Source organism: Acipenser ruthenus, chromosome 6 (genome assembly GCF_902713425.1).
Source record: "Acipenser ruthenus chromosome 6, fAciRut3.2 maternal haplotype, whole genome shotgun sequence".
NCBI classification, from domain to species: Eukaryota; Metazoa; Chordata; class Actinopteri; order Acipenseriformes; family Acipenseridae; genus Acipenser; species Acipenser ruthenus.
In genome coordinates this window covers 59,821,513-59,834,278 of record NC_081194.1, presented here as the reverse complement: position 1 = coordinate 59,834,278, position 12,766 = coordinate 59,821,513, and the positions used below count along the sequence as shown (strand labels likewise).

General features: G+C 36.1%; 1 protein-coding gene across 1 annotated transcript in view; it reads right to left on the bottom strand.

Annotated features, from left to right (window-relative positions):
* Positions 1–3,729: 3,729 nt before the first annotated feature.
* The window catches only part of LOC117410503 (dehydrodolichyl diphosphate synthase complex subunit nus1-like), a 35,432-nt gene continuing 26,395 nt past the window's right edge, over positions 3,730–12,766 (bottom strand). The window contains exons 4-5 of the mRNA XM_034017096.3: positions 9,507–9,606; positions 3,730–8,066 (exon numbers count right to left, since the gene is read on the bottom strand). Of these exons, the coding sequence (XP_033872987.2) occupies positions 7,976–8,066; positions 9,507–9,606 (191 nt within the window). The 3' untranslated portion in view covers positions 3,730–7,975. The remainder of the gene's footprint in view (positions 8,067–9,506; positions 9,607–12,766) is intronic.

Sequence of the window (12,766 nt, the reverse complement as noted above, 5' to 3'; positions counted from 1 at the left end):
TACATTTTCTTAAATGTCTGTGCAGTAGTTAGTGTACATGAAATAGGAAAAATAATTTCTCACCAGTTTAGAGTTCTCAGTTGTCATGGAAAACACACTATACGGGCCACAGGAATCTTTCAAAGGGATTTTAAAATAATTGAATATAAATATTAATAATATAGCAACATTTGTGTTAGCTGTCATGCATATGGGCAGTATGGCTGTAGCTAGAACAGGCACTTGGTTGTCAGGCTCTGTTTGGTGTAGAAACAGAGCAAGCTACTAAATTGGCGACACACCTTGCAATAGCTATGGTGTGGTACCCAGTACAGGGCAATTAGGTCCCTCATGACTACTATAAACCACACACGGGTTTGTTTAGGGTGAAAAGTCAGTGTCCTGTGTCGTCTTTCTCCATGCACTAACGGCCCTGGTCGATGTTATAATAATTACAAAGAATAAACAAAGTATCTACAAGGATTACATCAAACTGACTACTAAAACAGATAAACAGAGATATATTCAGCTGTAGAAAGGAGGGAGGAAAAAGTTTAGCAATAAGAAGTAACGCAAGCATCGGAATGGGCTGTTGTAGATAGCTTGGCCCTCATTTAAACAACATGAGAGAGAGAAAAGACATCATTTGGTATAACAAGTTATTCATACAGTTACTGGGGATGTAAAGGAGATGCAGGATCTATTACACATATTCTCTGGCTGTGCCACACAATCTAACTGGTGGCAACACATTTACCAGATTATGTCTGATGTGAGGCAGCAGTTCTCGTTTTCTACTAAAATTATTCTGTTAGGGTCAACTTAGAACTGAGTACATGCTGCATAACATTAGCAGTATTTATCATATCCCAGTTAAGCAGTTTTGAGAAAACGACATATTCCCTGTTAACAAGATTACCCACATTTGAAGCTATTGGGGTACTTTTCTACACTGGGCATCACACACACACACTATATATTTATCTCTCTCTCTCTCTCTCTCTCTCTCTCTCTCTCTCTCTCTCTCTCTCTCTCTCTCACTCTCTCTCTCCTCTCTCTCTCTCTCTCTCTCTCTCTCTCTCTCTCTCTCTCTCTCTCTCTCTCTCTCTCTCTCTCTCTCTCTCCTCTCTCTCTCTCTCTCTCTCTCTCTCTCTCTCTCTCTCTCTCTCTCTCTCTATCTATATATATATTGCATGCAATTGTACTAATGTACAAATTATCAGAAGACATTTATGGATAAAATTATGCAAAATACATGAACATTAAATTATTACTATATATATTATATATTTAAAGCATTTCACTGGGCTTCTTCCATGACCTTCATGTAACTATTACAATAATAGCATTTCTGTACTCATTAAAATCATCCCAAAGCGTAGAAAGTTGCGTCACTTTTGACCAGAATTTGAAAAAGTTGATTAAAGTTCAGCATCTTGAGAGTGTGAGAGAAAGTTAAACCTATTACAGTATTCCTGCCTTCTCTGTGTAGTCCCACCTCATTAGAGAGAAAGATTAACCTTTCCGCTCTCAGGGGATAATTTTTCGCTCAGATGGCCTAATCATATTAGATAAATGCTGCTCAAGAGGTCAAGGTCACATCAATCTGTGAAGCCTTTTCACTGGAAGAATACATATTTTTACAGATTCCCTGGAGGCATGGAGTGCAGCAGCTCTGAGGCTAGCTGTTCATTAATTATTTGGACACAAAAGAGTTGAATTTAAATAGAGTAAGCCTTTAGTCACAAATACACCATTTTCGTCAAGCACCATTTTGACAAATGCAACAAGGTATTTAACTACTACAGTACCATGCAAATAGTTTGGTTTAATGCCCAGCCTAAAACACGAAACTGTAACCTATATTAGCACTTGTAGGGTTCACCTGTCACCTTACAGCAGATGCAATGTGCATCACTTGCAGAATTACCAACACCTACCCAAAAATGTGTTGGCACCCTACAGCTGCAAAGAATATGATGCATTTTAGCACTGGTCAATGTAACAGTCATCAATAAGTTTATTGTTGTGTCATTACATAAAAACAAATACAAAAAAGCACCATAATAGTTACAAAAAAAACAAGACCCTCATTCAGTGAATCTGCTAAATAAATGGCCGCCTTTGGCTTGATTACAACTTCTAGACTACTCAGCAGTGGCATATACTGGCCGTTTGCCCAAGGTTCTATCTTTTGGTTTAACTGGTCAATATCTGAAGACAGGCTTCCTTTTATGAACCTTTTCAACTTTATACAGCAACCCACCTATTAAAACACCTAATAACTTACATTTACTGCATGCTACTCTGTGAAACAATGCTGAACACTTCCACAGTTTGAAAGAAGACACTTTTACTCAATCTGCATGCAAAATACATAGGCAATTATGGTTTACTGCAGTCTGAACGATATTACTTATTGTATTGGATTCAAAGTGTGTCTAATTAGTAGTCTCTATGCTCAAGCCACTGCTGCCAGACTTAATGATTTATAGATCAATAATCTGATCTCTTTAAAAACTTGTAACTTCATACAGCTTATTTCACTTTAAATACCCAGTAGAGACTCGCTAATGACTCATTTTACTGTGTATAAAATTAAGAATTTGTAAACACGATCATTTGGCTGTCAAGTAATTTCATTGGTTTTGAATCTGAATTGATAAACATAATACAAAATGAACAGCACTAGTATTGACCGAAGCAATCAAGTCAATTTAACATAAGCACTATTCAGCTAGTGCAGAAAACCTGTTCATAACATCCATCTCCAGTCAGGACTATAAATAGATAGTATGATGAAAAACCTTTATGTTGTTTTTTTTTCATATGGTGAATAGACCACCTTTTCTAATTGAAACTCTAAAGTGTAAAATATGTATATTCCTGTAAGATGGGAGACATATCTCCTCAAATCCCCCCATTTTTTGATCAGTTGTTTCTTGTTCAATACCATTACTTTTGTTTTTAATCTATTCAACAATTTGCCTTTGCACTTCAAAATATGGGACATGGTGCACAATTCACCGCCTTTCAGGTTTACACACAGAGAAGATGAACCTCACACTGCAGTCTCTTGCTGGGTGCTTTCTGCACAATGAGAAGTCTCCAGGGCTGTGAATCAAGGACATATTACAAGGAATCGATTCATTAATACAATGGGCAAAGGCTGAGGCTGGGGGAACATACAGCTAATTCCACTCTGTTTTACTGTGGAGATTAATATGCAATCGCTATTGATTCATACAGCAAATTATGTGGAAACCACTTGTGATGAAAGGAACAGTGGACCTGAGGTGAAGGGTCACTGAACTTATGAAGTTTCTTTTGGGGTTTCTAATTAAGCACGACTGGGCGTTTAAAAGGAAAGGGTTATAACTTCAAAACATGACGTTAAAAGATGTTAATGTGTATTAAGGGCAGCAGTGTGGAGTAGTGGTTAGGCCTCTGGACTCTTGACCGGAGGGTTATGGGTTCAATCCCCAGTGGGGGACACTGCTGTTGTACCCTTGAGCAAGGTACTTTACCTAGATTGCTCCAGTAAAAACTCAACTGTATAAATGGGTAATTATATGTAAAAATAATGTGATATCTGTATAATGTGATATGTTGTAACAATTGTAAGTCGCCCTGGATAAGGGCGTCTGCTAAGAAATAAATAATAATAAAATAATAATATTAACAGGGGATTGGCAGATTAAAGAAGTTTGCAATAAAACACATTTTTAAAAAGACATTGGGACGAACATGTTTCTCAAAAGATCGATTTATTTATCATGTATGTCTTCATTTATAATAATAGTTCACAGGTACATGTTGTCAACTTTTTGTTTATTTATTTCTTAAATAAAATCCAAGTTGTCGATTCCTGATTTGTAAAAACTTGTTTTGCACATTATTTACAATAGCCAACTACTACAACGATACAGAAAGCCAGCAGCTTGTCAGATCTACACACTGTACACCACTGTATAGTTACATTTTACATAAGAGCTAATCAAGAACAAAGGAAAAAACACACATTCATAGAGCACTGCTGGTTTTCACAGTGTATTTGGCACTGTTTGCAACATCCAATCTCTGATGATGCCTCCTCCACCTTGCAAAACCAACCAAAAATAGCTTGTATCATTAGCATCTACCTATTTGTATGCAAGGAATCACTACAACAAAGAGCAAGAAGACTGATGAGCAATGCAGGCAGCTAAGATGTTGTGTCAAACCACCAACCAACCAGTATTGTTTCTTGTTTGTGCCTGGTTACTGCAGATCCAGGCCTCCATTGTAATACATTATTACGTTTTTCTTTCTGTAACTGTAGTCCATCAAAATTTCTCAGGAGATTTTAGAGTTTTGGGTCATTTTAAATAAAAGCGAAACCGAAAGGTGACTTCTTTGGTGTTTCAATATAAAAAAACCCCAAAAAGTTAAATGAGTTATGTATTTGTGAATGTTAACCCGTTATGAAACGTGTTTTGCATATTCGATGCAGTGCTCACAAAATCCTGCAGTTCTAGAATCAACTTTGGGTTCCCACTTAGCAACTGAAAAATACCAAGCCAGAAAGCAATGTGGCAAGATGGGCGAGCTTTAAAACGCTAGAATGTAAGCTCCGATAGCAACCACACTCTTGGATAGAGCTGTAAAAATGTAAATCTCGTTAGGTGCACCATGAAGCAATGTTTTCTCAACCACAAGTGAGAAAGAACAAACAGAATTTCAGTTCAGTAGTGAAATCCTTAATGATCTAATCCATCTCCAAGTATCTGGTAAACCTGGTCTCTGATTGCTTAGCATTTATATGTAGTAAGAATAACTTTACTGCCATTTAAAGGGGAGGCGCAGTGACCAATGATTAGAGTGTGTGTGAAGCATAGAGGGTGGGTGTGAAGAACAGGAAGGATCCTTTAACCAGCAACAGACCTCAGAGTTTGTGAATAGGTGTGATGGTCTTCCGAAAAAAAAGAATAAAAAAAAAATAATAATAATAATAATTCACCTGAAGCAAAATTAAATAAAATAGCTACATGCTTACTATAAATTATAAGCTCTTTACTACAAATAGTCATTAGATGAGGATTTTCTGCATAAATGTGCACCAAACAAAATGTACCCAATCAGAAAAGACGCTCAAGGCATTTATGGTCTTACTTAGAATTGTACAGTAATTAGTGTTGTTCCCCTTTTCAGAAACCAATTGTGCTGATAATTAGTAGCAACAAGCTTTTGGCCATGTGTGGTGGTGATCAGTTTTTACAGTGAATAAATATCATACTTCCATAATTTGAACGGTGAAGGCAGAAATGCAAATACAGTACACTGCATATGTGTACACGCAAGCTTTGTTATTTTAGGAAAAGCTTTTCCTGAATGAAAGTCTTAACAAAAATGTGAGACTTATTTGATGACAATTACTGTATCTGAGGTATTTTTCAACAGTAACACAATTACTAGACATAGTGTGTGACTGTCCATATAAAAACAAGGAGAAATCAGTCACATACAGTACCCAAACAAATTTCTGAAATGTACAAAACAATTCTTAAAAAATAAATACAAAAAAAAACTAGCTCAAGTAAGTGTTGCTTTTACTTCAGTACATTCCTTCAAAAAAATATTGCATAATCTATCTGAAGTTTGTTCTGAAGCTAAAGATGGGTTTTCTCATCTCTGGTCATATCTGTGCTTCAACAACGGCATACTGTACAACAGCTAGTAATTTTCACTTTACAAAACAGACAAGATATACAGTAGCTTAGTGCATATGCTCTTTAAGCCAGGACGTTTTCTGATATCTGGACGTTCGCTGCTGTAGTAGTTTTTGCAATTTGCCACTGGACATGACCAAACCTTTGCACAGTGTATACAATGCACAGCAATTCTACAGTGCAAGTAATGTTTACATGGAACCTTTTATTATATATTTTTTTAAATGTGCCTTAGAGACTGGTATTTTGCTTGAACCAAAACAAGCACACAGAAACCCATCTTTACTCGATGTTCTGGGGACAGTGTGTCTACACTCACTCACATTTATAGTTAGTTGATTGCTTTATATAACCCTGACCCTTCATCTTTAGAAAAATTGATTATCACCACCAAACAGCAACTAAAAATAATAACTTCTAACAACCTCTGAATAAATGTGAACGTTTCCATCAACAGTATACCGAGTGCAGTGTGGTTATTTTACTTTTGTACAGTTCAAGTGCTACACTTTCAGATGGAAAGCCATGTGCAATATGTGACTGTAAAAAGTGGCGGTGAAATCAGGGTTAAAATATATCTATATTTACTGAATCAGTCCCAGGGAGTTCCTTACTGGAATCAGTATATTAAAAATCCAGGGTTAGAAGCATGGTGTACAAACTGACATTCGCTGTCACTATCAACTGTTACTAGCAGAAAAGAGAAACTAAAACATCTGTTACAAAAAGACACCACTGATTAAAAAAAAAACCCCAAAAAAACACATCAGCTGACCCGATAGATTTTAATCAGTGCAATGAAAACACAGTGCTAGTCATTAAAAAAAAAAAATCCAAGGGCCACCTTTATAAAAGCTCTTAATAAAAGCTCTTAAAATAACAATACAAGAAAACCGTAGCTCTAATAGCTCATTGAATAATCGAAGACTGTTTTTTTTTTTCCAATAACCAGTATATTATTTTGAAATGCTACAATATTTAAAGAGAAAGTAGCATAACATTTTTACAGCTTTTTTAAATTCCCCTTATTTGGTATTTCATGATATTTGTAATTATTCTGCAATTAAAATGGAATTTGAAGCTGCTTGGTCTTTGTGTGGTGCTTTCTAATTAACCATCTTCCAAAAGCTCTTTTTTTTTTTTTTTTCTGGTTTATGCAGATTGAGGAAATGTCAGTAATTCAGATTTCTTATTAATCCTAGTTCATTGTGTAAAGATAAAACATCTTCCTGCGAAAGACTATAATACTTTAAATTTGGTTTTGTAGAATTAGGCACATAGCATATACCTGTCATGCACCCAGCACTGGTGGTACATCAGTGACTGAACTAGGATAAGAAACCAGGACTGCCTGGCTCCCAGCCCTCAGCGCAAACCACGAAGTGAACATGTCTTGCTTTACTTCCTAGCTACTCTTTTTGAAAGGGTCTGTGGCTGGTAAAAATATCTGCTAATGACTGCTTCTAGTGCAGAGGGATTTGTTACAAATAACAAGTTTATCACAAGGAACTACTCCTAGACTCTTGCACCACATAAAACATTATATTCCACCTAACCGCAGGCAGGTTTTATAACATTAAGTAAATAAGCCATCATCGAATTGAATTTCCTAACATTTTCAGGTTGTGGTTTCTTTGAAGAAATAAGCCAGCCAATACTGGGATTTAATTTCATAACCTGTAGGTACTTAGTGATTTCAATTGTACCCGGTTATGTGCCTTAAAACAGGATTCTGCTGTAAATTGTACCATTTTACAGTGACTCATGTAGCCCAATGCTATTTACAGAAACCACGAGAAACCACACTGCACAGACAGTACCTTGTTTTTTTTTTTGTTTTTTTTAAACAAGAAGTTTCGGTTTTGTAATATCACCCCTGGAGAATGTTATATCTACTTAAAAAAAGAAGTGCCAAAACAACAGACTGATAATTGATTTGGTTTGAAATCCTTGGATCACTCATAAAATAACGTTTATACACCACACTGCTAATCCACATGTCCCTGGTAGTTGATAGTTTTACATATGAGACTTTCCCTTTAAGGGTCTTTGCTCCTTCTAAATTGAGACTTAACTTTTGCACCTACATTTCAGACCCTTAAAGACACATGCTGAGCTAGCCATTCAGAGGTAATAAGATGCTTTTATTAACCTTGATAAATTAAAATAAAAAATGGAAATAATGGCAAACTGGTGTTGTGTTTGTGTTGTCGGGTTCTAGTAAGCATCAAGAAATGGCAGGTCCCTTTTCATGTACCGTGGCGTGGTTTTCAGTCCACTCTGAGGTGTCACTTTCCTAGACGTTGTTCACAGCCAGCGTAGCACTTCAGGGCACTGAAAAAGTGCTCGTATGTGATGTTAATGTGAGAGGGCAAAGAACTGCAAAAGAAGAAAAAAAAAAACCCAGTTAAAATGTGCATCAGATGAATTTCTTTCCCCATGCTTCCAGGTAGTACAAACTGTGTGAATCAAAAGATAACGTAATGGGATTACGGTCAAACATTGTAATTTATTTAAAAAATAAATTGTGAAAGAAGCAAACAAACAATTTCAGGAATAAAAACAGTCTAATAGCTGCAAGAAAAACAGCAAGGGATAGTAATCTTCATAGGCCCCAGAACTGTCATAAGGAGTCTCAGTATGTGCTTTATATGGACCAAGGTCTTCACATTATTCCCAGCTTAGATACATTCATTGTACTTCTCTTAACACTCATATCCTTTCCAGCTTCGCATCTGAACTGAAGCCTCTTATTTGTGCTGTGGAAAACTGGAAAGCGCTGCCATCTGGTGTTTTGACAATAAAAAGAACTAACCTACTGACCTGGTGCAAAGTTTTTACTGCATTTCATTACAATTGTGTTGCTTTTCAAGCTACATTAAAATCAAATAATTAAACCAACAGACTGATCAAGTGTCTGTATAATTCACTACATATCTGTAAATATGTAAATCTCAATACACCATATTGTAATGTATGTATGCATGCATGGAAATGCGTGCTTGGAAATTCAGATGTTTGCCGGCAGTCTCCTGGGATATCCCTGAAAAGCAGCTGTTCATCTAAATGATCATATCAGTAAAATAATGGTGTGTACATAACCTCACAGCCAACTAAAACACCTTTTTAGACTCTCATGTTGTATACCTCAAGGATCATCTCAGCCAATCCGGTTCTTAGTGGAGTTGTCATTATCCCAAAGGTAAATGCCCTTTAAAGCCAACAGGTCTTCATGGAACTCAGTTTAAAACCACAATATATAAATATCTAGCAACCGAAGCAGTCCAAAATAACCTAGTACGCTGCAATGAGGATTAAGTTAGTTCAGATATGCAGGATTTTTGTAATGTCTATTATATAGTATGATGGTAACAGATTGCTTTGGGTTTTTGAATAACTTGTGATTTGAACAAATATCCAAGCCTGACAACTAAAACTTAATTGTCTTTTTGATCCAGTAACACTGTATAAAAAGTTGCAGGTCCAAGCTTAAATTCTCATATATACAATTATAATACACAAATGTCACTAAAATGGTTAAAATATGCAACTGGCATGAAAGGAAATTATTAAACACAGACAGGATTGAGTTATCATGTCTGTAATTTGTTTTTGGTGGATAGTAGTTACGGGTTAAATATTTCACAGCAACATCAAGTGCCTATTGCTTTATGTTTTAATCTCCTGTGGTGGTGCGGGGGGGTAGGCACATCGACATGGGACTCCACAAGCAAAATACATTTCACAAAAACACAATCTCAGATACTCAACACAGCCAAGCCTCAAATATGTTTCCAGTGTAAAAACAGAGACACTCACATAATCTCTGTTAGTCTGATGTGCCATGGAAGGAATCCTAATGTACTGTCCACAGTGCCGAACTTCATCACTAAATCAGGATCTGGCATTCCTTTCGTACCTGTAAAACAAGAAATATTCTCTAAAGGAAACAGACAAAACAAACTTTACGATTGTAAACACATGTTTAATCTCATAACTTCTATGTAAATGATCTATGTGAACCAGAGCTGCACAAAAGCGTTTAATCTATTAAGATCACCACATGTGAGGGTCATTGCTGTTGATTGGGCTAATTTACCATTCCAAGTGACTCAAATGAAGAGACAGCTACTTGGAGTTGTGATAATTGCAGTTCTCCAGTCTAAAGGTCCTTTCACACCAAGCCAGTCGTGTCAAAGCGTCAGCACACTGTAAATCTAATGGTGGCATTCACAGCGGCTATGTCTCGTAAAACGGACTGCGTAAATGTACTTATTTAACCAATATATTTATGAAAAACATACATCAACGTGGCAAATAATTATTTTTATTACTGTGCAAAAATTATTAAACGTATATATTGTTTTCCTCAATAATCAGAACACATTTAGATTGTGAATGGTTGTTTCTGATTGGGCTATAGGACTGCCCGTTTAAAAAAATAAATAAATAAAAATAAGAGCAAAAGGTCACAGAAGCACACAGGCAGGCACCCACAGTGTCCAAGAAACAGGTTTCAGAAAGATAGAAGACAGAAAAAAAGACTAGAAAACAGAGAAACACCTTGTTTGCAAAAAGATGTTCACCCAGTCTGAAGTACTTCGTTGAGCAATGTTTAGTTTTTATTTATTATTTTTGAAAGGATTCCTTGGGGTGGGACCAGGGTAATACATGTTAGAAAGATACACTGGGGTACCCTGCATTGTGCAAAAAAGGTTTCACGTAATAAAGTGTCATTATTAATAAATCATTATTTTACAAAAGGTGGCAACACTACTTTTTTAGTTTTAAAAATCATTTAGCAAGTGCTATATGTATATGAAGGTCACGACTGGGGGTTACAGCAACATGTGATCTGTGTTTGGAATTTCAACCATCTATCAGCAGCAGGTAGGAAGTGTTCAGACAATGCTGTTTTTTTATAATTATAAAGGATAGTCATTGCTGTGAGTGTAGGCGTATGTATTTGTGTCAAATGGGAAGGCACTTAACTTTCAACAGCGAAGTAGTACAGTAAAGAAAGACCGCTCGTACAGTGCTGCAAAGACAACACCACTCGAAACAACTAATAAAATGTTAATGTATACTAAATATTTATAACATATTCCCTTTTTATTTATTTTTTTATGCAAAAGACACAGAACTGTATTAATTAGTTATCATGAAATAATACTGTTGTGCTGTTACAGTACTTCATGCTGAAAGATACAAAAATAGAATTCTGTACTTTAAGGAAATGTTGTGTTCAGCGGCAGGCTTCATTGATTGACGCCTTTGGTGTGAAAGCAACTTGTTTTATTTTTAATTGCAAATTAGCTTAATCAACAACAACCCTCATCTGATTGTTAGCGCCTAATTTCAGTGCCGAGCTCAATCCAAATAATCATTTCGTGCATTACTAATGTGAACTTTTCCATTTATATTGTATAATGCTTCAGGTCTTTAATGCCATGGAATAAATAAATGGTACATCTCTGTTAGTTTTAGTCTTAATATAAAATTGATGTTCAGATTTGTCCTGCTTGTTCAAAGAAAAATGGTGTCAAAACACATACTTCCTTGTACTTCAGCCAAACCTAATAAATACTGTGCCCTAGATAACTAATGTCTGCATTAACAGGGCTTTGTGTATAGGGCAGTTCCATCACTCACTACAGTCTTAAATTATTAAACAGGTTTTAATGAAAACTGCAAAGCAATAACAACATTCACAGCTGAAAATAATATATCACAGATGTCCAGTCCAGTTCATTTTTGCTGCTTCAGAAACCACCACTGTGTTCTGGATGTCTCCAGCAAGGTGAAAGGTGCAGCAGACTGTGTTGTTTTGTATTTAGTCAACATTAAACTGAAACAAGATCCAAGATACAGTCAGCCAAGGGATTTGTCTCACATGGTCAGGCCTGGGGCCTGTATATGACTAAGCACCCCAGGCAGTTTTAGAACACTGAAAAAAAGAAGCAGCCATCTGAAATGGTTTATTAGATATTAGTGGTGGAAATAGCGGTTTTACTAAAAAAAATAAAAGCTCCCTTTAATGCCCCTTGGAGATGGGAATTATTGCTCAAGAAAGAGTTATATTTAGACTAGAGAATTACAGAATACAAACTTGCCCAATATAAAGCTACTACAGTCAGCCCTCTTTATACAGCCTGGTAAGGGCAATGGGCAAAAACGGGCAATAAGCGAGGGTGGCGTTATAGTGAGGGTCCACAACACACACACACACACACACACACACACACACACACACACACACACACACCCACCTGTGTTTGCAATAAATTCAAACATTTTATTTTTGTAGTTATACAATTACAGTATCTCCAGGCCATTTTAATAAAACATTAATCTTTTTTAAAACCACAGTACTAGTTCTTAACACAACAGTAGGTCTGCTAGTGACGTTTTATCGTCTTTTCCCATCCGTATGAAACATACATGGCTACTTTTGAGGAACAGTTCATACTTAAAAAAAAAAATAAATAAATAAACACTCATTTAGTGTCAAATCAGCCAAACAACAATTCCATATTTTTTTTTATTTTTTACTGTACTGTCATTTGAACTTTAGTGTTTGTGGCATGACTGTAAGCCTGCTGAATACGATCCCCCATTGAACGATGCCATCTACTTATTTCACAAAGCAATATAAGCTCAACAGCATTCTTTTTAATCAGTTCAAAAAAACACCTTGAATATGTACAGGCAAGTACTTTAAAATGAAAAGTAAAAAAAAAAAATTCTGCTGTTACAAAACTGATGCTTTAGTTTAAGACAGTATATGCCTCATTTAGGCGAGAAATCATTTGCGATGTCTTGTTGACTTTCTTATTTTCAGATGCACACATGCAGATTTTTTTCTTTTGCTCTGGTGTTAAATGTAGGGTCGACTCGCCATTTTGTACTTTCTGTTTTGCTTTAGGAGCCAGAGTGTTGATGACATTGGTATGAACGTTCAGTTACAATGAATTAGGAAAGCGAGTCAAAGGTTAACTGCATAACTTTGTTGTTTTAATTTGCCATGATTATTTCGCTGGCACTACAATGAGGGAAACTACAATGCTGATATTTACATT